Source organism: Vanessa atalanta, chromosome Z (genome assembly GCF_905147765.1).
Source record: "Vanessa atalanta chromosome Z, ilVanAtal1.2, whole genome shotgun sequence".
Taxonomy (NCBI): domain Eukaryota; kingdom Metazoa; phylum Arthropoda; class Insecta; order Lepidoptera; family Nymphalidae; genus Vanessa; species Vanessa atalanta.
In genome coordinates, this window is record NC_061902.1 from 7,722,222 (window position 1) to 7,750,094 (window position 27,873).

The 27,873-nt window shown below is 30.4% G+C and overlaps 1 protein-coding gene across 2 annotated transcripts in view; it reads left to right on the plus strand.

Annotated features, from left to right (window-relative positions):
* The first annotated feature begins 874 nt into the window (after positions 1-874).
* The window catches only part of LOC125076031 (inhibitory POU protein), a 47,945-nt gene continuing 20,946 nt past the window's right edge, over positions 875-27,873 (plus strand). For both annotated transcript variants that reach the window (XM_047687965.1, XM_047687966.1), the window contains exon 1: positions 875-979. In XM_047687965.1, the coding sequence (XP_047543921.1) occupies positions 875-979 (105 nt within the window). The remainder of the gene's footprint in view (positions 980-27,873) is intronic.

Sequence of the window (27,873 nt, forward strand, 5' to 3'; positions counted from 1 at the left end):
ACGTATGCTGATCATTAGGTATAACTCATATTTATGTCATATTTGAAATTATAAACAAAAGATAGATAGTCGACTTTAGTGTGATATTTGGCAAATGAATAATTCAACGTTTATGAATATACCCCCTGACTGCTTAAACCTATTTCGGAACGTTTCAAATTATTCAATAATTTCAATATGATTTCATTACTGAATTGTGATTTGCAACACATAATATTTTAAAATGTATTATTTTATGTGTATTATATACTATTTAACATATGCATAGTAAGCATGTACGATATTAAACATATACGTGCAATCGTTTTTATTAGAAAACTTAAAATTGTGTAAATGCTATATTTATTGGAAATAATTATAAGTCAAAAATTATATGTGTTTGTTTTATTTGAAGAGCGTAACCATTCTTACATAAAAACAACATCAGTGTTATTTCTATGTTTGATATTGTTAGAATTTGATATAAATTGAGGGTTAATTAGGATTGTGCCAATCGCGTCACGGGCAATCCGTCAACCTTTGCGAGCTAGAAGCGTGAAAAGGTAACAGACACGAGAAGTGAATGGACCAATTAAATAATTCAGTTAATCGTGGAGCCGCCGGCGGCGACGTAAACATGCGTGCGAGGGACGAGGTGTTGTCGTAGGAGGGGTCAGTGGAGGGGAGAGGGCGTGGTTCATAACGTCACGCAGCACCCTCTTCAGTCGGTTATCATCCGGCGCACGGAGCGGTCGCGGCGACGCGTCGCCTTTTTTTAACCCCGAAGTACGATAAAGTCGCCAAAATTTTCGACCGGCAGTATCACTCACCCTCCAAGGTGTTAAAGTTGGAGGACGATCCGTGGGGGTCATGTGCCATGTACTCCCCGGACAAAATGAAGTCCGGTGGGGGACTGATGGCACCCCCCGGCTGTTTTCCAGGCCGGTACAGCCCCACGTACCGCAGCTCTGATCCGCGGCGCTGCGTGCCAAATCCATCCGTGAGTATCTTAGTAACCTATAATTACAAGAAACATTAGTTATACTGATTTAAGATGTGCATCACCGTTAGAACCGTTAAACTTTCTCAACAACATCAAATAACAGAGCACAATAACTAAAATAAAAAACAACAAGTTATTCGAAGAACACTAATAAATTTATTTTCAGGATGTTTGTGCTATGCGTATATGTATAATGTATATGTATATATATATATAGTATTATATATGTATGATGTTCTCGTGCTGGCTTGCTTTAGCGACTTCACATGGAGCTCCATTAACCTTGTTTTCTTTTGTCACAGCGAATTTTATTTCTCCTAAAACTTGGTTCTCAATGGTGTCAAAAACAGAAAATAAATAAACGCTCAAACTTTTGTTATTACAAAAGCACAAATACAATTATCTAGACGAAAACGATTATTATTAATCTCCTATTAGTTATTAATCTCTTGTCTTAATAAGGGTTAAGTGAAAATTCACATACCGACGGCGGTCTGTAAAAAGCAATCGTGTTTCCGACTTATAATTTATTGAATGTATAGTATTGTTTTCAATTTAATTATTTCTGCATATATTGTTTAATTAGACTTTTACTAACGTTTCTTTGCTTTTGTTATTAGTATTTTAGCTTTATGAATCTAATAGTAATATATAGTAAGATATCATTTATAAACGAAAAGGAGATTTACTTGAATTTACAAAACAAAATATTAGGCAATTACTTACCTTACATTTACTATTAACAAGCAGTAAAATATTTTTAACGTGCAGTCGTTGAAATCTTTTTCATGATTGCTCGTAGCGTTGAACAAAATGCCGACGGCGGGCGGCCTGCGACGGACGGCTACGCGCTACAAGATCGTTCACGTAGCGTGAATGTAGGCCATAGACAAAAAAAGGAATTAAAATATTGTCGTATTTTAATATAATTTTATGAATCCGTACATTAGTTCGATTAGATAAAGAAGTAGAACAAACGCGTATCATTTAAAATAATAAACCGGTAAATTTTATATTTTCTAAATACGTAAACACATTGAGAGCTTAGTTTGTGGAGTATGTTTATAATTTTTTTTACAGAAAATTTTATTTTAGCAACAAGAAAGAAAGAAGAACGCCGAGGATCATTTTTATTTATTTAAGATGACATATACAACTATGATTCAATGGGAAACAGGTATTGAGTCGTTTTGTTATGTACAGAATCATTATTTTTCTTAGATCCTATTTTTATATCCAATACAATATAGGTATATCCGAAGAAAAAAATATTATTAATTAAATAATTAAATTTGAATAATCATAAAAAAGTAAAATTTTAATATTCTCCGTTATAAAAAAAATAACAGTATTACTTTTGTTGTACTTAATATTGAAAAATTTGCACCCTTTACGAAGTAAAAAGTATTGTAACGGTTCAGTATAATTTAAACGGTGATTACAGTGTTGTATAAAGAGCCTTTAAAACTTTTATAGGGCAATAGCGTGGTGACTTCTGTCAACTTTATACCTACTAATCTTTTTGTTTGCGGGTTAATATTAAAATGTCTACAGAGTAAATATTCAACGTAAGCACAATATCACGATTACTTTAGATTCGTGAAGTTTTAACGATCACGTGCAGTGAATAAATTGGTGAGCTCTTAGCGTCTCTGTATGTACAGTACATGTACAGTTAGTTGTATGTTATACGTCTTTCAATGCTATCTCAATAAACGGAATCAATATAATTTCATTATATAAAATCTCATAAGAATTGATATATATTAAAAAAATTATATATATTATTCGTTTATCTTAGTTTCATTCATTTTCTAATATCGTTTTAATTAAAGAGGGAAGTTGAAAATTTTTTTATAGTTTCAAAATCATACTTTTTACAGTCTTGGATATGGAAATGTTTCTTATAAAAAAAAAACGTATCTCTGGATTTATAACATAAAATCAATGTCTTGTAATACATATTTAAATTTGCTAAACAATTTAAAGATGACAAAACCGTTGTTGCTTATCGATAATAAAGACTATGACATCGTAATAATAGTTAGTAATATTATATTTAAACTAATTTCCATATACTATTACATTAATAACTTTTATTAATATCGGAGTCTGAACACAGCCTTAAATTAAAACTTGATGCACTGCAGAGTATTATTGTATGTGAAATATATCAATGATTTGTAATAAGTTCACAAATACCCGTTCATCGCTGTCGACTTGAATTGTCATTATTGCTGTCTTTAATTATTTAACGTGTTTTTATAGCTTTAAATAAATCGAGCTACTGGCGTAATGAAAATTGATTTATGAAATTATCTGAATTCTATGAATAAGTGTTTTTGATCGGTTATTTACGAGATACTTTGAATGATTTAATCATTAATTATCAATGTTGTACGATTTTTTTTATGAATTAAATTTGATTGCTATTTATTTGTCAAAAATATATTGAAAAATAATTATCATAAAGTTACAACATGCGGTTTAAGCCAATGAAGAGATAACTCAATTATAGCTCATGTGATTTCAAAATACTTATACTTAATAATATGAACAAACGCCTCGAATAAGGATCAATTTTGTTAACCGTGTTTCGTCAAACATTCAATTATCCATAAATAAAATTTCATACTATGCTATCAGTTTTAAAATACGTTTTTCTAGTCATAAAAGCTCACTGAAACAATACCGTTACTTTTTTACGTGTATTTACGTTTAAGTTTTTTTTATTTGATCCTTAGTCTAGAGCAGTAATTTTATCAGTTTTCCGTCGGTTTGTTTATTATACGATATATAATTTTCTAAACGATTATTTCTAGCTATAGATCCTAACCAATCAAATTATTTATTCTTTGTTAATTTAAAAACTAAAAAAGGTCAAGTTTTCTCTTTGGACTGAGACGTCACTATTCTTGAATAATACTGTGATTAGGTGTGGACCAGATAAAAACACGGCTAGCGAAACAAGTGTTGCACCGTCGGCTTTAGCATCAGAAAAATTAAACATAACATAACTATATATTTTTAAATATAGTGAGTTATCTCATCAAGCGTGGGCTTATCTTGATAACAATCAATCGTTTTACACACAAAGCAAGAACACTGTGAATCACTATATTTCAGTAAGCTATAATATAGGTGCAACGGTCACTAAACTCATAAGTCATAAGTGCTAGTACATTATCAATTATATATAATGTCTCACAATTCTTACTATACCGATGTTTTTATATCGCGAAGAGACATCAATGTGTTCGCAGAGTTATAGTACTATGAATTATGAAGAATGTCAAAGACTTTTCGTATCTTTCCCTAAAAAATAAATATTGAACAATATAAATAAATATAATTGAATTAAAAAAATGATTCCAATTTAATCCAAATATTTGAAACTTTGCGATTTTCTGACAGTTGCTTATAAATTTGGAAACTGTGTGATTGATGATTAAATTAATTATTTAAAAAAATATAAATCTCATAAGAAAAGTTCTTATACGACCTTTTTAATCGTTACGTACAAGTTTAAAATGAATGTAACGTTACCACCGAACTGGAATACTTTTGAGATTATGTAAATGAATTTAAATGTATATATCCTAGCCGACGAATACTAAACCCAAAGTTTTTGATCACTTACATATTCTTGCATCAGTAGCCCATTCTATATTTCCGTAAGATTTAAATCGAATGTCTGGTACATAGGTTTCAATAGGTAAAGGTATATCTATAGAATTTTATTATAGAAACATTAACCTTACCCCAGAATAGATATTTTGTTTTTGTCCAAAACTTGGCGTGTTAAGTTTACTTTTATTTCTTGAGTTTATACATACATTGTCCCTGACACTGTGACATAAATCTAAATTATTGTGAACCTGCGTACAATTTGAAAAAATAGCAAATTGTTGTCTGCTCTTAATACAATATCTCAAAAATCTTTATCATAGAGAGGTAGACGACATATGTGCCAAAAAAATAAATTAACCAAAATGTTGCCATTGAGTAATTCTTAGTTCTTTAAATTTATATTCTTGCAAATTCATTCCACTATTGAAAACTTATTTACTTGTGTATAAATTAATATGATGAAAGACCTTCAACTTTATAGTTTGTATAAAAGCGTTCCGTGCTCTACACAATCAATAGCCTTAGATAGGTAAACAACCGCAAGAACGGCAATGATATTTTGTGATATCTTGCCTCGTTTGTATGTTGCTTAAAGAAGAAAGTGATCGATCGTTTTTGTTTTCAGTTTCTTAACTGTCTTAAAACACTTGTTGTATTTATAGATTTCTTAATACTTCATTATTGCTCCTGCTGTAACACAATTAAAATAAAATATCTAAATTTAAAGAACTATTTTGTTAAGCGAGATGTTATCTCAGCAACATAGTAGTTTTTAATTTTAATAATATTGACAACATTTGCTGATTAAATATACAATAAACACAATTAATTACATCTCAGGGTCTGGGTTATTTTATCATTTGAATTAAGGACATAATTTTTAATATATATTGATTTTGCTTAAGTTTTTCAAGTATTTGAATGGCTTAACAGTTATCATTTTCCAAAACGGATGTCATTGTCTCATATAGGTAGTTCAATCCACGATGACGCGCCCTACTCTTTAATCTTTACAGTGCAAGTTTGCAATGTAAGCTGCTAGTTCTTTTACTACGTACACAGTACCTATGTGGGCACACCCACAATAAGCACCAATAGAATCATAGTATACTGGAAATATGCTCTACCACAATTTTCCAACATTAAATAGCGATGTTATTTATATTAAATATTTTGTCGTATTCTTTTCTAATATTTAAGTTTGATTGAATTTCTCAAAAAGACTCTACATAGAATATATGTTAGTGTCGGCAAATTATTTTATGCATTTCTTTTTTCCTGGAGTAAATCTAATTTAATTAAATTCGGGTAATTGTGTTTTCCGACTCCAACAGCTTGTGCAATTTACCAGCGTTCATAAGTTATTTTACATAGTTATTAATTATTACTAAGCTTAAGCTTTTCTGGTAAAGTTAAAGGTAAAGCAATTAGCAAGTAAAGGTTAATAAAATCGTATACTTTTGACTTTAATAGAAAAACAATTGGACATACATAGAAAATACATTTCAATTAGCCGAGTAAATAATTTAAATAAAATTTCTATGTATGTTAATTCTTTGCTTTTATAAATAATGCGTTCCGATTTTCTGGTAATTTTAAAAATAGTATTATAAACAAATAAAAAATCATAAACATAAAAAGTAAAGTTAGTAAAGCATCTTTCCCGATGATCCGTCGGTAGATCCGTCCGACAACGTGACCTAAACTAGCCATCTATACCGCGCCGTGGTCGACTTAGGCTGAACTCCCCCATTCCGCGCTTTCCGCTTGCGAAAAATAGTGGGGCGCGTCTTCGTAGATTGATATTCTATATAATTTATTCCTACTGCTATATATATGCTAATAGTACAATACCTAGTGCAATAAAGTAATAAAAATAAGTAATTTATATCGTTCGTTTTAATATAAATAATACATTTTTAAATTAATTTAATATAAATAAAGTAAATAAATATGCAGTTTGTCATTAAATTAAATGTTTGTATTACACACCTCCCAATATTTCTACAATAATTAAAGTTCACAGGTAGAATTCTGGTTTGAATTATCGGGTTGGTTCAATATATTTGTGTGTCAAATTAAATAAAAAATCCTTACAGGAGGTATATGCAAGCAATAATATATCGTTGAAATTTCTCACAACCTATTTCAACTGTAAAGTCGAAAGAGATGGTTACAATGTATTTTTAAGATTTATAAAGTATATCTTTACGCACTAGGAAAAAACCTGCCTACCTAACATAATTTAATTTCGAATGCTCGGCATTTGAAAACTAAATTCGGTAATACACAATATATACATACTTGATATAGTATTGTGTACATATTAATATTTAAGTAAGAAGGGACAAATGTTATATTTTTAGACGTTTTTAAATGAAGATCAATTTTTATTTGTATTAAACCATGTTGTGAGAAAGGTATTGAGAATGGATGTGGATGGATATAGAGATAGGGGACGACCAAAGAAACGATGGATGTATTTTGTGAAAAACAATATGGTTAAAAAGAATGTTACTTGTGAGATGACGTCCGACAGAGAAGTATGGAAGAAGAAGACATGCTGCGCCGACCCCAAGTAAAATTTGGATAAGGGCAGGAGGCTGATGGATTTTATACAATTATTGTATAATTGAACGTGAATTAAATATTACTAACATAAACTTTGAATAATATCATTTATTTAATAAATATGTTAATTTAAAGACAAATTATCATACTGCATTAATAAGTTATACGATAAAAGTCTATTAATCTAATGATGAAATGTGTGTGTGTGTGTTGTCTTTCACATGAATACTCAGAATGGAACCAAAGCTCTGTCTTTTCTTTGCTTGTCTTTCTGTTCTTCGTTACAGAAGTGACTTTATCTGTAACCTTTTCATGTAACTATTGCGTCAAAGTAAATATCGCTCTGAGGACAAGTCTACTTATCTTGCTAATTTTTAAAGCAGTCACAAGTGTACACAAGTGTGTTAATTTAATAATGACGAGACTCTACGAGGTACGGATGCATCACAATACAAGATTAGCAGTCGCCTGTAAATGTTCTCCTAATACGTTTCTGCATGAATAAAATGTTTCCTCTCCTTTTGACGAGAAAGCTGTGCAGCTGTCTTCACCACGCTGTTCCTAAACGAGTCGGAGGATACACTTGTAAAAGACACTCGTCCAACAAACGCTGGTTTCTTCGGGATATTTTCACTGCTGAGCACGAAATAGATTATAAACAAAAAAATTAAGCTAATTAAAATTCAGTCCAGTCCAGTATTCTAACTATTGTTCCATCTCAACTCCATATAGAAAATATTATTAAAGAGAATAATGAGAGATGATTTTGTCATTTACTATTAAAACTAATCAAGGTAAACGATAGTATCAAAATGATTGTAGATTTATTCGATGATGTGAATAATGTTGCTATTACTCAACAGTAGCCATCTACATAGCATAGCCAATATAACATAGCAATTGTATTGTGATGCCCTTCTGAATGCGTCAGGCCACGGCGGACGTGTTTAAGGGATACTAGCCAACTGTGCCGGACACATTATAGTTCACGAGTGCAATCACAGTGTAATTTAATTTGTGGAATATAGTAAGTATTGAGTATCTTACGGATTCATCTCGGTAGCATCTACACTTTGAACCGGTTGCATCTAAAATCTCTATTCGAAGGTGCCCGTTAGGCTCTATTGAATAAGAAACACTTATAAATTAGATTTTTCATGAATTATTTTTACTTTAGGACTTTTAAAGAAATTTACTATTGTTAAAATATTTTAAAATCGAATTATACACGCAGACGTCTGTATATAATGTTAAATTTATGCCGAAGGCCTAAATTTCATATCTGCTCAAAACTGTTGAGTTTCCATGTGCTCAATTTGTCCTTATTAATCCTTTTATCTAAAAAATATTACCTTTCAAGTTATTAGTCGTTTGCATATTATTTTTCCGAGTATATATTATTGTGAAGGGCTTAGAGTACTAAGACCGTTATTAATTAATCCTAGAAGGTTGTCTGTGATTATGTATGTTCTTTTATCTTGCATATCTTGAAACAAGTTATTCATAACATATAATTTTATTTCATATACTATAAGTTCTTGTAACAGTGTAATCGACAGATTATATAACTGTTAATTTTGTACATATTATAAAAATCACGCAAAAAAAAAACAACTTTAAATTGTTCACGAAAAAGGTTATTTTTAAATATCGTTCGTCAAGCAAAATTGGCTACCCCAGAATATGTTGTTGTTGTCACATATTTTGATGAGCTCAATATATTATCACATTTAAATTAAATAAACATTGATTTCAAACAAAATCAAATAATTTCGTAAACATACTTTACAATTATTCTTCAGTGTGTTTGTAAATATATACGACTTGAGCATCAACTATTTTGATGGTTGTTACTATGCCAAAATAGTTAATCTAAGTTTAACTTAATTGGGTTTGGATCATTGATATAAAAACGCACACGGGATAAACAAATAATCAATTTTGTATAGACTGTGGAATACAAAATTAAATTACATCCACTAGGCTATAAATGTAACCAAAGATAGGTACTATATATTTCCAAAATTCTCTGATTAACTTTATCTTAATAAGCTACTTAATTATACCACAATAGTCTAAATTAGAAAAGTAAATCTTGTAAAATAATCACACAATTAATATGCTTCCTCAGAAAAAGCTGGTAAATGATTTATAATATTTTTTGTTTGAACAAAAATTGCATTGAACTAAGGGCTTCACTGTAAGCTAACAAATGCAGGAATAGAACAGAAACAAACTTTTGATGTTTTACATCTGAATTCAAGCGATACATTTTGTTCCAAACTACATATGCATGTGTGCCGCTTGCATTTGAAACACTATCTGTGTGTGTGTGTTATCGTTGGAGTAATAGTGCAAAAACTTTTCTAAAACATATAACACACCGTTATTGCCTCAACTGGTGACTGCAAGGCTGGTTCATTTTTCGCCCAATGTTTTTTTGTATGGAAGGCCATATATTTTTTTAATAGATGAGAATGCTCAATGCAAGTACTTAATTTTAAAAAAGAATTGCTAAACCAATAGTATAGAGGGTTATATTAAGTACTATTTTTAATATAATATACCAATTTAGATTACATAAAGGACAAAGCGGGAATTTCATGTTCTTGTTCTTATAGCGATATTAATGTAAATTTCTTTAATACTTCTGCTTTCGTGTTCCAGGTGTGAGTGGAGGCTATTGTCTTCTTCGACGTGCTTAACTTTAACACGTCATCTCCCATATCGAACACAAATATATAATTATCAAAAATACATAATAAAATAATTATCAACATTGATATTTTAAAAGGAATCTAATTTCTTAGATTAGAAATGATATTCCTTTCTTAAATGTTTATATTCTTAAAATAATATCATTATAAATTGATCTTATAAACATATAAGTAATCATTAAATTATACTCGGTATACGCTAAATATTAAATTAGTTATTAAATTTTGTTTTTACAATCCAACTATTGGGTATATAAGCTTTGTAAAACATTGCCTAATTGTATATTAAGATGGTATTTTATATCAATATTAAAGATACGGTTTATGTGAGATTGTTAAAATTTTCCGCAACAGTATAATCGTCGAGTTGTTGGGGTGTATTTATTCTTCGAAACATATTATTTTACTTTTTGTTTTCAGTAATTTAGTCGACTACATAAGTCTACTAAAGTCGACTAAATTACACTTGCAGTAAAGGAGTTTGTGGAGGGTAATAGTGGACTCAAAGGGCTCCATTAGGGTGTTTATTCGTAAATGACATCTAACAGCTTTCTGGCGTGACTGTCGACAGCCCGAGTACATAACTAACCAAGGATGCGATATTTATTCAATACTGATATGTTTACAAACAATAGACTTAATGTTATATTTCCTATGCTTACATTGTAGCCGAACAAATTTACCTAAGTACTTCTGTATAAAAGCTATTCTATAAAGATGAACCGTAATTTTCAACGTCTATATACTACCCTACTAATGAGGCAAAATGAATAGATAAAAATTCACTTCACTGATTTTGCTATTCACTAGGCAAACTCGGCATCATTAAATCTAATCAAACAGGAATTATCACGTGCGCAAACTGTCTGCTATTGAAATGAAACAACAGATCTACTTAGTATAGTTAAAAACTATAAGCTTCTATATACGGGTAGAAACAAATCTCTCGTGTAGGCGCAGGGTTTTATTGCATTTCTGTTTTACGTTAACTATGACTTACTCGTTTTGCCAAATAGCGTAATTGGTGGTGCTGAGGGAGACAGGTAGAGTCTGCCTGCGCTATCTTATTTTATTCATGGAGGCGAGAAACATTCCGTGTGATGAGACGGGTTTATGCCAGGTGCTTTGCGAAAGGCAAGGACGACAATACCTCTCATGACCGACTGCAAACAAAACAACGTCGAGGGTGAGCGGCCACGGACGATTGTTATTCGACTTAAATAGTAACGTCTACGTTCATAAAAGGAAATGATAATAGTAATAAAAACGGAAAATGTATCCATTGAATCTTTGAAACAATATGTAAACAATATGCCATTTTATTTTATTTTTCTTTCTAAGGACATAAACAATGGAAAATCATCAATCAACTCATTTCATTTAGCCTTTTTATTAATTCAAAATTTACTGACTTTTTATATTAAATTAAAGTATAAATAATTTATACAATAAAAAGTATACGTACATAAAATATAGATCTTTTAATTTTGATATTCTTATTAACATTTTAATTAAGCATAAACAAATTAAATAAAAATATATATATACATCTAATATTTATGTGAATTTGAAAATTTAAGATGCAAAAAATTTTCTTTTTATTCATAACAAACTAAATTGTTGAATAAAATGTGTATTTAAATATTCATAACGAAAAAGGACCCTTAATAACTATTATTATTCGTAAAAATATCGTAAAGGTAAAATAAAAATAAATTTCTAGTTAATCTAGTGTTTTCGGATCAACAAAAAAAAAAAAACAAACAATACCTACACGTGGAATTCGTATAATATGTAGGTTCTCTTGGGGATTGTTACTCGATCTTAAAGATAAACAAACTATTTTGAACCTTATAAACAGAAAGAAAAATTCATTCATTCAAACAGAATTCCGGCACAAAAGAAAATGGAAGTTATAAAAAAAAATCTAACAAGAGATAGACTTACTATATAAATTATTCATGTTTGTTTTGTTGAGTATTGAGAGATAGGTATACAGGGCCGATTATATTCAGTAGATATTGTTCAAACTTTACTTTGCGAAAATGTACTAAACTAAAGTACTTACTCTTGTTAGGGTATAATATTATCCGACTCAATAAATATTCTTAAAAATGAAATATTTCATCGCATACAAATACGGAAATGAAAGTGAGCTACGATGGCTTAGTTAATTATAAACGTAGATTTTAGCGAAACATCGTGAGTTAAAACCCGAGTAAGCACCACTGAGTTTTCATGTGCTAATTTGTCTTTATAATTCATCTCGTACTCGGCGCTGAAAGAGAGCATCACGTGTAGATGTGTCAACCCGCAATTGAGCACCGTGTGAAATAAGCTCCAAATCATCTCGTCAAGGCGACCCTTGTCTATCAGTGACACCTTAGCAGCCGTCACTTAAGTATTCAAATAGTATTTTATCGATACTTTACTTAAATAATATTATAAATTTCATGTCGATTTAAATGTGCATCACTCGATGCGTCACTACTCCGAATAAGTTTTGAAAACGCGTCACATATAATACAGTTACATAAATTATATACGACTCCAAGTTAGAGTTTTGATTAAATTCGTCTGAGCGGATCGTACTCACTTTTATTCAAAGTGTTCAACCGCCATCAGATATTATTCCGCCTGTAACAGTATCTTGTGTAACCGTCCGTCGTTAAGTTAGTGAATCTTTTTGAACGAATTTGCAATATTTAACAATTAAATTAGCATTATTAAGTTAGTTTCTTAACCTCTTTTAATTTAAAATATCAAAATCAAATAAAAAATATCAAAAATCAATGATGGTCGAACCGCTTCCATCTAAAGGCAGCTAGCAACTATTATCCACATAATTTCTATTGTCGACATAAACAAACAACTAAATATTTTTATAAAATGTATCCTAAAATTAATAATGACCTATTTAAAAATAACAGTTGCAAACTTTTTTTTGTATTTGCATATTCTACATGTATTTTATATACAACAGGTGCCTAACAATTCGAAGTTAACAACTTAATACCAAATGCTCTTTTAACTATATGTTCCCTAGGTTTGCGACGCATTGGCGATGTAAGGAATAGTTATTATTTTTTACAGAGCCAATATCTATGAGCGGTGGTGACCACTTACCATCTCTAACAATATCAAAAATAAATATATTTATATACCTACCACCTTTACGTGAGTCCGAATGAAAAACGACTCACACACTCGCATTTTTACTGAAACCCAGACACGGAAATGTAATAAATAAACGGATTCCGGAAATAGGGAAAATTAAAAACGAATACTTTGCAACCAGTGCGTGAAACATACCAATAACCCTTTTAATTCATACATATAAATATTTAAGCTACGCTACCGAGTAGCGTTTCATACTATTAAAATTACCAAACTTTGTCTTAGAAACTGTAGATTATTAACATTAAAAAAAAAACGAGTAGATCTTCACATATAGATTATTTATTCACACAGAGACAAAACCTATATAGAGTATATAGTCTAAATAAGTTAATTTAAAAACACCCTTCTAAGAACAAACTTTAATACACAATATTTCATATTGTCTGTTTGCTGTAGACCGCAGAGGAGTTCCATTGCGTGGAACCAATTCTAGGTGACCAATCATGTTATATTACAATAAAAATGAAGCAACACGTAAAATTTCAAATCCGTATGATAAGAATTCGTGGTTCTAATACACCTTCAAAATTTGATCTGAGTAATGGTTTATTTACCTACATAAGTTTTATTTACATTATACATTGCAAGTTTAATAGATACCTACTTGTAAAAAAGCAAACATAGTTAATATTAATTTGCTTGCTTAAACATTTGCTGTTGAAATGTATAGCAAACCATGTATTTCAATGTTAGCTAGGCCCGTAGATGACAAATTCTTGGAAGTGACCTTCTCAATCGTTAGTAAAGTACTTAAGTTAAATTACGCTACGTACAATCTTATACTAAAATAAAAATTCACGCTTGTTACGTAAATAGGCTAACCTAAAACTGGAAGCGAAGCTTCTTCTGTTATATATTTTATTCTCAATTTTATGTAAATTATTATTTTGTGGTGGACGGGCAAATGGATATCTGATGGTAAAAAATCTGTACCGCCATTATTAAGACATATCATTACTAATACATGTATGATGTGATGTCTACCTAAAATTTAATTATAAGTTATGGATGTAGCTTTTACCAGAGGAAGGACTGCACGTAAACGTAGTGTAAAGTAGGTACGTAGAACCTTATTATAGCAAGTAACAATAGAGTATCCCTTGTGCTTGTAGTTACAGTGGCTGACTCAGCCATCAAACCGGAACATAACATTACTCAAATATCTAATGAATTGTACCTACGCAGATGGGCTACCGCCATGATCTTACCTTAGTTTAGATTTGAGAAAATACTTATACTAGGCGTGTCGTCTAGTCATATACAATAGCTTATTAGTAGGTTACAGAATTTATAGACAGGTAAAGCATAGTTAATAAAGAAAAATAAACCGTTCACGGATACTCTAGCAAACTAACAATTCGGTTAACGTTGCACACTCAATTATGAGTTAACTGCACCACGAGTTAACTCGGAATGTGTCGCTAACTATAGTTTAAATATTCAACGAGCTGCCGTATTGTGTGAAGTTGTACGGCCGATGAACGAATGTGAGCCTAAAGTGATTGTATTAGATTTCCTATTGTGTTACGTTTCTTTTAACGATTCAAATTTGATTCCAAATCTTTTCTAGCCCTGTTAATATAACGTGGACGACAAAAAAATATCTTAAAATATATATGTACTCATATAATTTTCTTGTCCGTTTCGTTTGCAATCGATTCTTCATTGTACAATTCCATCGATTTTAATTTATTCATATTTAAATTTATTATTAAATACGGTAAGTAGTCGACAATTTAAAAGCCTTGGCGTATTATTACTATTTCATAACTATTCTAATTCTAATACAAACTTATTTGTTAAATTTTAACAATACAAAACTTAGCACAATGGATAGTTTTATTCTGAACTTGTTAGTTTCAATCAACTAACGTAAAATCATTTATGTTTGCTTTTCATTTTAGGCAACGTATATATTTCTTTATGATCAGTGACACGAATGTGAATGCGTTTAAAGAGAGGTTTCATTCCGAAATGAGCCCGTTACTTCATTAGCGATTCCCACTGAGACTAGCATGTCCGACTAACATCCGACCATTGGTAGGGCTTAAACTACATTACGGTCTTAGTATTGTACTGGATTTAATCTAGGATTTAAACCATTCCTGATCCGTTCTCTGCCGTACCACGCTCTGATGGGTTATACATATTTTAAAGGTATCGACACAATTTTGACATATTTTTTTAATATATGTATTGATAAAGCTTTGGTGCAGATATAGTAGGCATTGCCTTCAATTTGTAGATTTTAAACTTCAAAAATGAAAATGGATCTAAAATTACAACATACTCGAATATTATTAAAGAGGAATAGTTTTTTAGTAAGTATATATGTTAATATATTTCACAATAAAGCGGAAATATCAAAGATAATTTATTTTAAGATCAAATCTTTACGGTTAAAGTTTTGCATAATGCATAAAGAGAATATATATTTGTACTAAAGCGAGCTGTTTAAACCGTAGGCATAGTTAGGTATTGAGTTACGAAATCGTTCTTTTTGGAACGGCAAAATTTAACTGAAGCAAACAGGCGTAAAACAAGCCGTGTAGCGTTTCAAATTTTCCTCAACAGAGTAGTTCCCAAAACCTATTAAGCTCCAAGATGTTAGTATTTTAATAACTGAGCGCACGTCGGCGGTGCTTCGTAAACTTGAAATTAACTTGGTGCCCACGGGAGGGATATGCATTCTGCCATGAATACGGCTCCAACTTCTATTGTTACTTGCTATAATAAGGTTCTACGTACCTACTTTACACTACGTTTACGTGCAGTCCTTCCTCTGGTAAAAGCTACATCCATAACTTATAATTAAATTTTAGGTAGACATCACATCATACATGTATTAGTAATGAAATGTCTTATCTTAGGAGTTAACGTGTATTGATAAAAAATAATATGATTGAAATATTTTGATTAAACAATTGTGAGATTAAAATATATAAAGATCGATTGATAATAAATAACAACATACAATTAGAAAATCAAGCAAATATTGAATTTGCTAATTTTTATAACAATTTTTTTACCAATATCCAATGCAATTATAAACGCTTTTAACTATATTTTTTTATTATCCGTATGTGCGGTTAACAACTGATAGAATATTTTAATTTTAATAATTATCTTAATAAAAATTAAACACAGCAAAACATTTTAAATATTTCTATTGCACTACTAAACAATATATAACAATTTGCTGTTCTTATTTGTAGTTTCCTCCATGAATCACAAGAGATTCGTTTAAATATGTTAAAAAACCGACAAAAACTACAATATATTTCAACAATATAACGATTAATAAAGAGTTTAGTATTCGCTTAGATATGTAGAGATACTGGTTAACAGTATGGTATGCATTTAAGAACAGTACATAGGCCTTCTATCTCGTTAAAGAGAAGATTTAAGTAATTTTATTTTAAGATAAAAAACATGAAATCTCTTTGGCGCAGTGCTAGATTTGAACTTGTGATATTCGGCGTAGATTTAATGTTGTACTATACCATCGCGACTTTCGAATTATAAATAACGGAGTAGTACTAAATAAATAAATTAGTTTGGGAAAAAATATTTTTATTACCCTTTGCAAATTTATTAAAGCTATTGTATTCAATTTGGTTGAAAGTTGAAACGTTTCCGCTCGTATAGCAAAATACGAGTAAAGTGTGTTCGTAGACCGAACGATGAGAAACAAAAGCGAAGGCTGAACTTTTTGCGTTCACTATAACTCTCAGTTCAGTTTAAAATTCTGCAATCAGACAAAAATTCTTTGCAAGCACTTATAGTCGAACAAATTTTTTTATTTTATTCAATTGAGACTTGATTATTAACAACAGTAAAAAGCTCTCACTATTATATGAGTTGATTTTAAATTTGAACAAGAAAAAGTCTTCCGAGCCGTTTGAGCGATTACAATAAAAGTTAACAGTTGCATAGTTTTTTACATAAAAAAATATGTATAACTTTAATATTATCTACTTTGTTTTAGCTCTTCGCTAGATGGCGCCGCAGCACATGAACCAATTCTATACAGTGAAATCGATCGCCATGACAATTGGTACTAAAATATTTGCTATAAACACCATTAAAGGTTCTCAATCCATTAATTAGAAACGTCATTCTGTCAGCCAAAAAAATGTTTCCTATATAATTTAATTTGTAAGGTATTAATAACTGACAGAATGGTCAACGACGTATTTGATCAACTAATTTTGTACAAGTATTATGTATTGACATATTTTTCACGTTAATACTTTTAAACACGCAGTCAGCGTCCGTAAGTGACGTAGAATCGAGTATCGAAGAATGAAATAGACGTATTTTCTATCTTTGTCTATAAAATAATATTATACTGTTATTATAAATAGTCTTGTGCTTTTGTTTTTCAAGTAAAACCTACTAATCCGATATAGATCTTTCATATTATGATAGTTTCAGATTGGCTTAGTTTATACAGTATATTTGTGTGTGAATACTAGGTAGCTAGTTATGTCAACGTATTCGGCGAAAATATTGACCGTCCAGCGAACGTGAGCTCTACCAAAACTATAATAGATACAAAAACATTCTGTACATTTGATAATGTAATGATCTGCAAAATGTATTCAAGTAAGTCCGAAACCAAATTAATAGAAAAATGAAACATAACTTTAATTAGATTTTTATTTTTCACATAGTACCCGTTAAAAACATATCAGAGTAACATACCTACTTATTTTAATCTATTATAAAACATTCCAATACGGACCGATCGTTTTTTAAATGAAAAATGCTATAGTACAGTCAGATATATTAATTGGCATGTAGTGTGATCATACTTTGGATGGAAATTGATAAGCAATAACTAATTATGACGATGTCAAAACTAAAAACACGACAAACAAAAACCTGCCAAAAAACAAACAAAAGAGTAAAGATTTATACAGTGGCAGTGTCTTAAAGGGATGATGTTAGGATTCTAACGTTACTCCGTACATCCAAATCTGTTTAGTTATTTAAAAGTTATGGTGGAATAAAGAAACTCAAATACATACGTAAACCAAGAAAACATTACACCCTTTTCTGAACAGTCTTGTAAAAGTGACAGTTTAAGGCCCTTGTTGTTATATAAAATATTTGGACGAAACAAAAATCGATTTTATGCAAATCGATTTTTGTTCACAGCTTTTGAATGAATGAATGCATATCTTTATATTTCTAGTATCTGTAGAAACGTTAAACATAAATAGTAATAAATAAAAAATCCTTTCGAATAATTTACTACGTGTTTGAATCACGCCGTCAGATCAGATGCATATAATCATATCTACGTTTTACGGTTGAATTTACGCGTGTTATCATTTTTACGAGCGGCCCAAAAACATCGTAACCTGTCAGCTCGTTCCTACAAGGAGGGTTCAATCCATAGTTTTTGATCCGAAATATATTATGCATTCAGATTGCTCTACACATTTTATTACGGACTTATTTATTCCCAGTTTCAATTCATTTCACTTTTAATTAAAAAAAAACACACAGCTGGGCTAAGGCTTCCTATTCGTTCTAATGTCAGAAGCTTAATCCACCACGCTGCTCCAATGCGGAATGATTTACAAATATGGATAAGATTTTCATCTGTTACACGGGTTTCCTAACAATGTTTTCCTACACAGCCTAGCATCATATAAATAATAAACATATATGAATGACATAAATTCAGTAATCTTCACTTGAGATTCAGATTCTTGAACCACTGGGCCTTATCAAAGTTATCAAATTTAAAAAAATAATGCAGCATACTTTATTTTAGTATGTGTTTTTATAATACGAAGAAATAAATCGTGAAATATTTTCACCCACCAATGCGATATCGATTGCACAGTTGATTGTTGAAATTACTTAGCCGTATTATTTAGGTTATAATTGTCGTTGCTTTACATCCAGGAAACACGTGCTTAATCCCACGCTTGGTCACGTATTCCGATAAAATGTCTACTTCGTAAGTAGATGTATTGGTTCTGATATGATATTTTTTGTTTTAATATATACTTGAATTAAAAATATAATATTAGACAAATTTATTAATAATTTATTATCGATCTGGCTCTTGCATAAATATTAATATAATCGTCGCGAAAGAACAAAATCTCAATTGATCGAGTCTTTTAGAATTGAAACAATAGCTAACGATAATATAAAAAAATTTTGATATTCGGAATTTATGAATAAACTAACTAATATTTAATTTAATTTGAAGAACGAACATTAAATGAAAAATAATTATTTTTCTCTACAAGAAAACTTCAAATTCTCGGTTTTTACTACAATATACATATATTATATATATAAACTTTCTTCTTGAATAAAGCCGTTGCGTAGCTTAAAAGATCTTACCGTATAGACGGCAGCGACTTTGTTTTATACAATGTAGACATGTTTTTACATATAGTCGAGGGCATTGCAACATCTAGTAAATATCAATGGAATAATATTATCTATATTGTAACCGAATCTTATTCCCTCCCTCCGATCGTATAGAATGTATATACGAGTCAGCGTCATGGAACCGCATAGCGTCCCTCGGGCTGTTTGCTATGAGGGGGCTGAGAAAGCCTTCTTTACCTTAGATCTCAACCCTTTAAACTCATTTTTGATTGATTTTGCATTTATGATTCAAAACAGTGTATATTTTTTAAGAAAGAAAAATACAAAATCAAAATATAATAACGTGTTCAAGTAGAATCTTAGTAGCCTTACTCTGAATAAAATTATGGGATTAAAGTTATTATAAAACTCATTAGATTCAGATAATATTAATTAACAAAGTATCGAAAACTTAGTAGTTAGTAATTTTCTATTATGAAAATACAAAGCAAACTGGATACAATTTAATATATGTATGGAAATCAAAGAAAGCAAACATTTTTAAAAGATTCTCTATAAACCATATATTATGTTGCCATACTTAACTTTTTTTTATTTAAGCCTCAACTGTATTAACAGAAAAAGTTAAAAATATCCGTGAATTTTTTAATCCTGATGCAGAAACGAATACCGTGTATTCGTTTCTGCATCAGGAAAGACGCATTGACTTCATGGAGTCGTAAACTTGGTGTTATAATTTTTTTTACTTCTCGTGAATTGTATAATATATTACTATTCTGTCAAAATTAACCATACTATTATTATTATTATTAGATATATGTGGATATATCTTGTGACACAAATTTATTCCTGTAACTGTAATGTAAAATTTGCTATGTAACAGCTAATTTAAAAAGAGATTTAAAATTAATTTATTTGATTGGTCGTAGGTCCGTCTTATGTGACTGAACGTTTGATGCTTGGCTTTGTCATTTATGAGAACTCACTTTGTTTGTAATTCGTGAAGTACTTATCGAAAATTGACAAATACTTTAAATATTTCAATTATTACTGTCAATGTCGCTTAGGACTTTCTGTTTTTTAATAGTTGTATTGAGCGTTTAATTTCGGGTCTGTCCTTATAGTACTACTGATAATAAAATGTTGAACAGCGATACGTTCGTATACTTAACACATATTATAACTCGACATTATAATAGCCAGCACGTGTTGCAATATCTCTCTGGCCCCTGGGTTTACCTAGTTTAGGGTGCTAGAGTGTCGCTAAATGTTGTACAACAAACAGGCTCTTGTATAAAGTTTCTATATATTTCTTTTTTTAAACCAGAATCAACAATCAAAGGTTTTGATATGTAACATAAACAAACATAATTTATTCAAATATACATACCTATATTATTGTATTTTGTGTGATTAGATAATTCGTTCTGAAAAATTAGCTTTACTAAATATTTTCAAGACTTATCCTCCCTAAAGCTTATAAGTTTATTGAAGAAAAACTTCTTAATAAGTACATACGTACCTATTCTTGCTCGTTCTTAAACCACACGGTGGAAATTTGACTGTGAGACCACGTTACATCGTCAAGTCAATGAAAACTGACAAAATCTTAAAATTCATTTATGTTGAAGCTAAGTCGCGCTTCGCTTTATCATTTTGACTTAAAACACATGTTTTGCTTGATGTTCTTAAGTCTAGATTTTGATGTACATCCTATAACAATTTAAATTTCTGCTCAAGAAATAAAATGATATCCAACACGCTCACGGTTAACACGCTCAAAAATGACATGTGTTTTCAAGAAGACATCACTTACATTATTTTATTTAGCCTCATTTGACCTTCAATTGTGGATACAACATGTAGCATAACTCGTAGATAAATAAGATTTGACCAGTTAAATCTACCTAATACTGAGTATGGACCAAATATGACTGAAATAAAAGTAATCGTTTACACATCTGGGCCGAACCTGATTAGTACTACAACGGGACCGTGAGGTCTAGTATAAACCTATTTTTGTCATATAAAATATTTGATAAGAATAATTTACCTCTAGACTTATTATATTTATTAAATCAGATGCAATGATATACAAATACTGAATATAGATTCTACTATAAAAAGCAAGGAAATCATTCGTACTCTTTTTTACTAATAAAATAACACATATCGTGTATGAAACACCTGTTTAAAAAATCAGCAATAGCAAAAAGTTTATCAAAGAGTACGTTATTAGTAGCTAAACTTTATTACATACCTCATGATGTCATTACATTAAACCTATCATTTATTACGTCCTATTATTTCGTTCTAACAATAAGTATTTTTCATTTATAAAGGTTTCATTTGTATGGTTATGTAACTGGAAAACTTAAAAGTCAACGACCACGAGTTAATACTTTGTCGCCAAGCCAGCTAGCCGCAGTTGTTTTGAACTTTCCTTGCAACCGATAGTTAACAGTTTGAAAGTTGGAGTATAATGAAGGTCGTAAGTTACCTGAAGTCCATTAATGATTTTTATTTATGTAATTGAGTTAAATTTAGTTTTTACTAAAATATATAATCAAGGATGTAGCTATTTTCAAAAATGTTTGGTTGCTTATTAATAAACATTTTAGCTTTTCTTAATTTACCTAACGTTTATTTGTTTTAATATAAACAAACAAAGTAATCGTTTTAACTGAAACTTCATTAGTTGTACATAACGGAATAACGCGATAGGTGATATTTCTCTTACTTTAAAGTCATTTGTATACACGATAACCGAGACTAAATAACGGGATATTGAAAAAGCGGGATCATTAGTTCGCATTTTACTTATTGTGTAAATTTTATAACAAAATAAAAAATACACATAAGTATAGTTTAAGCTTTGTTGGTTTGGAGTTGCAATCATTAATAAAGTAATTGCCTAAACTGATTTATTAACACTATAAAAACATTGTATATTAAACAATAATATTATATAATAATCAGTAAAAATATATTTTACTCGGTACAGAAATTTTATAAAAAGTCCAAGCGAAGTCGCGGACGGAACACATTACAAATAAAGAGTTAATATTATCATAATGTGTGTTCGAAGTTTTAATAAAAAATTCCTCTGATGTAAATTATACGGTTGGAACTATTTTATACGGGAAAATAGTTGTTTAGCGTGAGAATTAAGAACACGTGTTTTTAAAAGAAATATATATTTTGTAGGATACAATTTTTCACACGTAGCATTCACGTCTGATCTTACATATATAATGTACTACAAGTAAAATAACGCTTACTATTTTATCGAGTTTTTAACACTAGTGGTCGCTGATTGTTAGACATTCGACCGTATTTCTTTGCTAATAATATATATAGATACGTTGTTTTGAAAAATCAGGCTCAGCTGGATGATACCTTCTCATTGAAACAATAAAAAAAATCAAATGTCAAAAAAAGTTATCGTTTTTTAACTTTGACATAACGTCAACCTGTGTAATGTTTACACGCACTCACAATGTGTAATGTTTTTTTTATTAATATAATGTATCTTTTTACTCATATTATTAGCTCTCTCCATTTCTTCATATAAACTTTAACTGTGCCAAATTCCATACTCCTTCGTCAGCGTAATTTTTGTGAAAAGGATTACAAAAAAAAGACGATTTTTGCGTATTAATATAATATAAATTATGAGGCATTATTAAATAAAGCGTATGACGTAAACGGATTTAGTTCATAAAACGTTTATTAAATAACATGGTTTATCGAATAAAAATTTGGCCGAGTACCGATTATCATCAAAATTCAGAACTACTTTTTTTAAGCGGCTGTTAGTGCAGGTATAATTCCATATAAAAGGTCGATAAAGGTCGATAGTTTAGACTGTAGATAGGTAAATAGTATTAATGAAACAAACAATTTACTCGATCGTTATGTAACTAATAACCTTTTACATAAATTAAAAAAAAACCTCGGAGCGACCTTCTAATTGGTTATCGTGATAATCTTTTCACTCTTTGAGACCAACGTAAGCGAGATCCGAGAAAATTTAGTAATTATCTAATTTCATGTTTTCTAATAAAATCCTTCAAAATAAACATAATATTTTCTAAAATCATTAAAAATAGATGTTCATTTTATAATATATATTTCTTTAGATTTGTGAGTTTTAAACGTTTTATAATGGAAATACATAATGAAAAAAAATGTTTTATAAAATATAATTTACTGTTTTTATTGAAGGTGCGATTAAAAATCATAGGGAAGCAGTAATTAGTCGCACGTGTGTTGTAGTAGGCGCCACTCGGGAACGATTTGGGGACAGCACCGCTTCCGGTCACCATCACGCGATTTTCACTGATTCTTCAAACAGAGATCGTAAACTTTTGGTTATGATATTCAATAATATCATTTGGAGAAAAAAAATATATATTTCTTAATATAAATGGTTATTTTTTATTAAATATCCATTTAAAAATTGAAATAATTCAACTAAAACGTGACTAAGATCACGAATTTGACGACCGCGACCCGTGATTTTGACAAGCTAACTTCAAACGATTGCGTGTCAATAAAGCCAATAAAATTGTCTAAACTTGCTTAAGTACCAACCGAACACAATTTATCGATTTGAGACGGCCTATGCTACCCTAAATGTCACTTTACAGCCGATATTGATAGTCGGTGACAGCAGCCTTACTGACTTCCCCCATATCAGCTTTAGTCGCTCCTATTTTAACTTTCACGCTTACACAAATCTCACTGAATTGAATCTTATTACCTCGCAATAAGGCGTAAACCCGGTGCCATGTCAGTAAAGGAAAGTTTGTGAATACAAGCGAAACTTACGCGACATCTAAGGAAATATTTTCTTTGATAAAACGTGCTGAGGTTTTTCCTCGGTTGCGGGCTTAGGCGGATTTTCTTTTCCTCTCTCTCAAATGCGGTCTTTTCATAACTGTCGGGGATCGATTCGACCAAGAGATTTCTAAATCTAGTTACAAACAGTTGCTACAACTCAATGGTATTGAATGTCTAAGATTTAAAGTAGTGTTTGCTCTAGTTAGACCTATTTATATCCGTTGCACTTTATATACTTTAAATTATTATAAGTAACATCACGTACAATACAAATAAAACTCGTTTATTTATTAAAAGAAGTAAATAAAATTTTGTATTAAAGTTCCAAATTTAAGCTCGAAATAGCCTCTTCGTCTTGAAAATTTGTTACCAGTACGAATGCGCTCTGCGCCTTGCAATAAAACTTTAATACAATTTGTCGACCGTTGACGACTGCTGAATTTTACGTGTACCGTAGCGGAAGTGTATACTTAAACAAGATGGCGGCCGGCGGTCACGTGACCACGGATTCACCCCGGTTTCCGGCGCTCATTCACAAACATGTCAAGTGTATTGCGGGTAGTTTGATAATTATCGGCGTCATTACATCAACCCCTAATGTTTTTATGAGTTGAATTTTATAGCGATGCATCTGTTATGATTTTGAATTTATTTGCAAAAGATAGCTCTTAGGATAAATTAAAAGTGACTAATTCATACTACATAAAAAACGAAAGTAAATTTAAATGCTTATTTCTTAATATTTTGACAAGGATAAAATTACATTTTAATTTCATTAGCTATTTTTAATGCCGTTAACAATGTAAAAAGACAAACAGTTTTTTCAACATGACATAGGACCGGTAATATGATTATGTACATATAAATGGACACTGGTGCTAAGGTTAGGTTTGTTTTATATTTAATTATATTGCGCTCGATTTAAATTTTATTTTAACAAAAATAAAACATGTTTTATGCTTGCAATTATTGAATTTGTTTTTTTATTATGTTATACATAATTAAAATAAAGTATTTTAACATTGGCAATTATTAATTAAAAGTATTAAATTTCGAGTAGGTATTTACAACAAAGATCATCAAAATTCATTTATTTTCTTTCAAATTAAATAAAAATCAACATGCGCGTCATTACTTAAAATACAATTTATTTTCAAACGTACAACCCTGAAATGTTACGTAAACAATAATTTTCCAGTTACTCGTATATAATTCTGCTTATTGGAGAATTAAATATAATATTTAACTTATTTCCTCTATATAACTAGCCTAGAACAAAAGGCAAGTCGATGGTTTGTCTTGTGAGTGGATGAAGGGGCGAAAAATCAATAGATAGGCTCTGCATGTCACAGCTACTTAGGCAACGTTTTAGTAATTCGGGTCTGATGACCTTTGTGAACTGTCGAATCTCGAACAATTTATCAATCCGAGTTCCATTCAATTTATTTTACGGTCAGTTATACATTATATTCACGTGTATTTAGTGTTCGTCTTGTAACTGAAAAATGACGACCTAGTTTTTGTTAGATGTGTAAATTATGTAAGTATTGTTTTCAAAGAGAGAACGAATTACATAAGTATTTTGCATTAAGTTGATAAACAAGTTTTTCTTTGCTAATTTGTACTCTCTTTTGTCCTTGGATAACTCAAGTATACATACTATTATTGTTAATAGCACGAATTTTTGTACGAGTTTACATGAGTTTAAAAAAAAAAATAACTAAGTATTATTGTGAAATTAAAATTAAGAAAATATTTGTTATAATATATATAAATGGTTTAAAAAAATACCGTAAATTTATAGTTTATCTATAAAAACGAACTTAAAATGTTTATAATTATTATACCTAAACAAATTTGAAAATAAATCTGTTCGAAATATAAATCGAGTAATGCGTTGTACGTAAACATTTGTAAATCCGTAAAATGTAAACGGTAGCTGACATTTGAATTAACCTGATTTTAGTTCGCTCTTGCTAGGAGCAGCGGTATAAACCAAAAAATACGGAATTTAAAAAACTACACCGTTCAAAAGCCAATAATTGCATAAAATTAATCACCGTTACGTTCAACCAGAATCCCCCTGTCTCCCCTCAAAGGACACAATAAAAAGCCGCCAAAACGCTGTGCGTCTGGCTGTCAGACCGTCTGTGTCAATCAATTAGACATGCGTAGAGCGCAGAGCGCTACGCAGCGTCAAATCTCTAGCCACGCCTTATATTGATCAGTCCCGCCCCGTTGCGCTGAAATTCGTGGTGCGCGTTTTGCCCCAATCTACTCTTTCGTGAGTTCCCGTGTTAGAAGGTACCGCTGCTGTTTTGAATATGTTTCATTTTTCATGATACCCTTTAAAAAGTTTTCCTTTACGAATTGTTAATTAAGCACACTATACACGCCGACCCGAGTGGGACGTCAAAATGACGATTATTATTATTGCAATCCTTTTTTTACATACATATTCATTAATTATGTTGTATAATGTCTATTAATTAGTCGTATATATTTTTTAAAGTAAATTATTCATAAATGTGTAGTTTTTCAATGTAAAACTGTCTTAATGAAATGTATAAAAAAGAATGACAGTACATCAGAAAGTAGAAACGGATATTTTTAGTTTAAATTTGCCGCTTGGATTTCCTGAAGTATGGGTAGTGTAGTTTGGCGAGCTATTTGTATTGACTCTCGAATTCATTTGCGTGCTCGTATGATTTAGACAGGCAAGGTACAGCTATTTAATTCGTACTTGACTTCTTTGCGAGGATAAAAAAATATTAATAAAGGGTACGTGTAAACTGTCGTTTATATGCTAACGTCGTTTTTTTAAACGACGATTAGTATTTTCGATTATATTTGCATTTAAATAGATACAATATAAGTTTATGTGTATAGTAAGTATATAGGTGCCGAATAAATATGTCCCGAATAAATATGTCCCTTATGTGTTTTTTTATATAAATATTAGAATTAATGTAGGAATTTATTTCACCACACTGATCCACGGGTTGGTGGATCGTGAGGCAGATTACACATGCCCGCGAGATACACACAAACTAAGCACATGAATCTTAATTGTGCTTGCCCGGATATGAACCCACTATATTCAAGTGTTCTAGAATTAAGGCATTCTAGCTCAAATCATTACCATTGGTTCTACTAATACTAATTATAGTTTAAAAATAATAATTAATTTAATAACGCTTTTGAGTAATTAATTTGTTTCGTCAATTCTATTGTTAAAACAAACTAAATCCTTTTTCAAAGGATAATTTAGTGGTATCAAACAGTCACACTATTCACCTCTTGACTTTATCGTTAAATCTGCTTTGTCGTACCAAATTATAGTATCGACACTCGAATTACATATACTTGCTCAGTTTTAAATCGACACTATAACAATATAAAAGTTGAAATCGACATTCTAATTCGTTTACACGTTGATTTCGTTTGTTGTATACAAGTTTAATATTACATAGCGGGATTTTTGTTTTTCGTTTGGGTACGGAGCTATTTATTTAAAAAAAAGCGAAGTTCAATATAGTGAGAAAAATTTATTAACAAAAATACATACGTACATAAATTCACGAA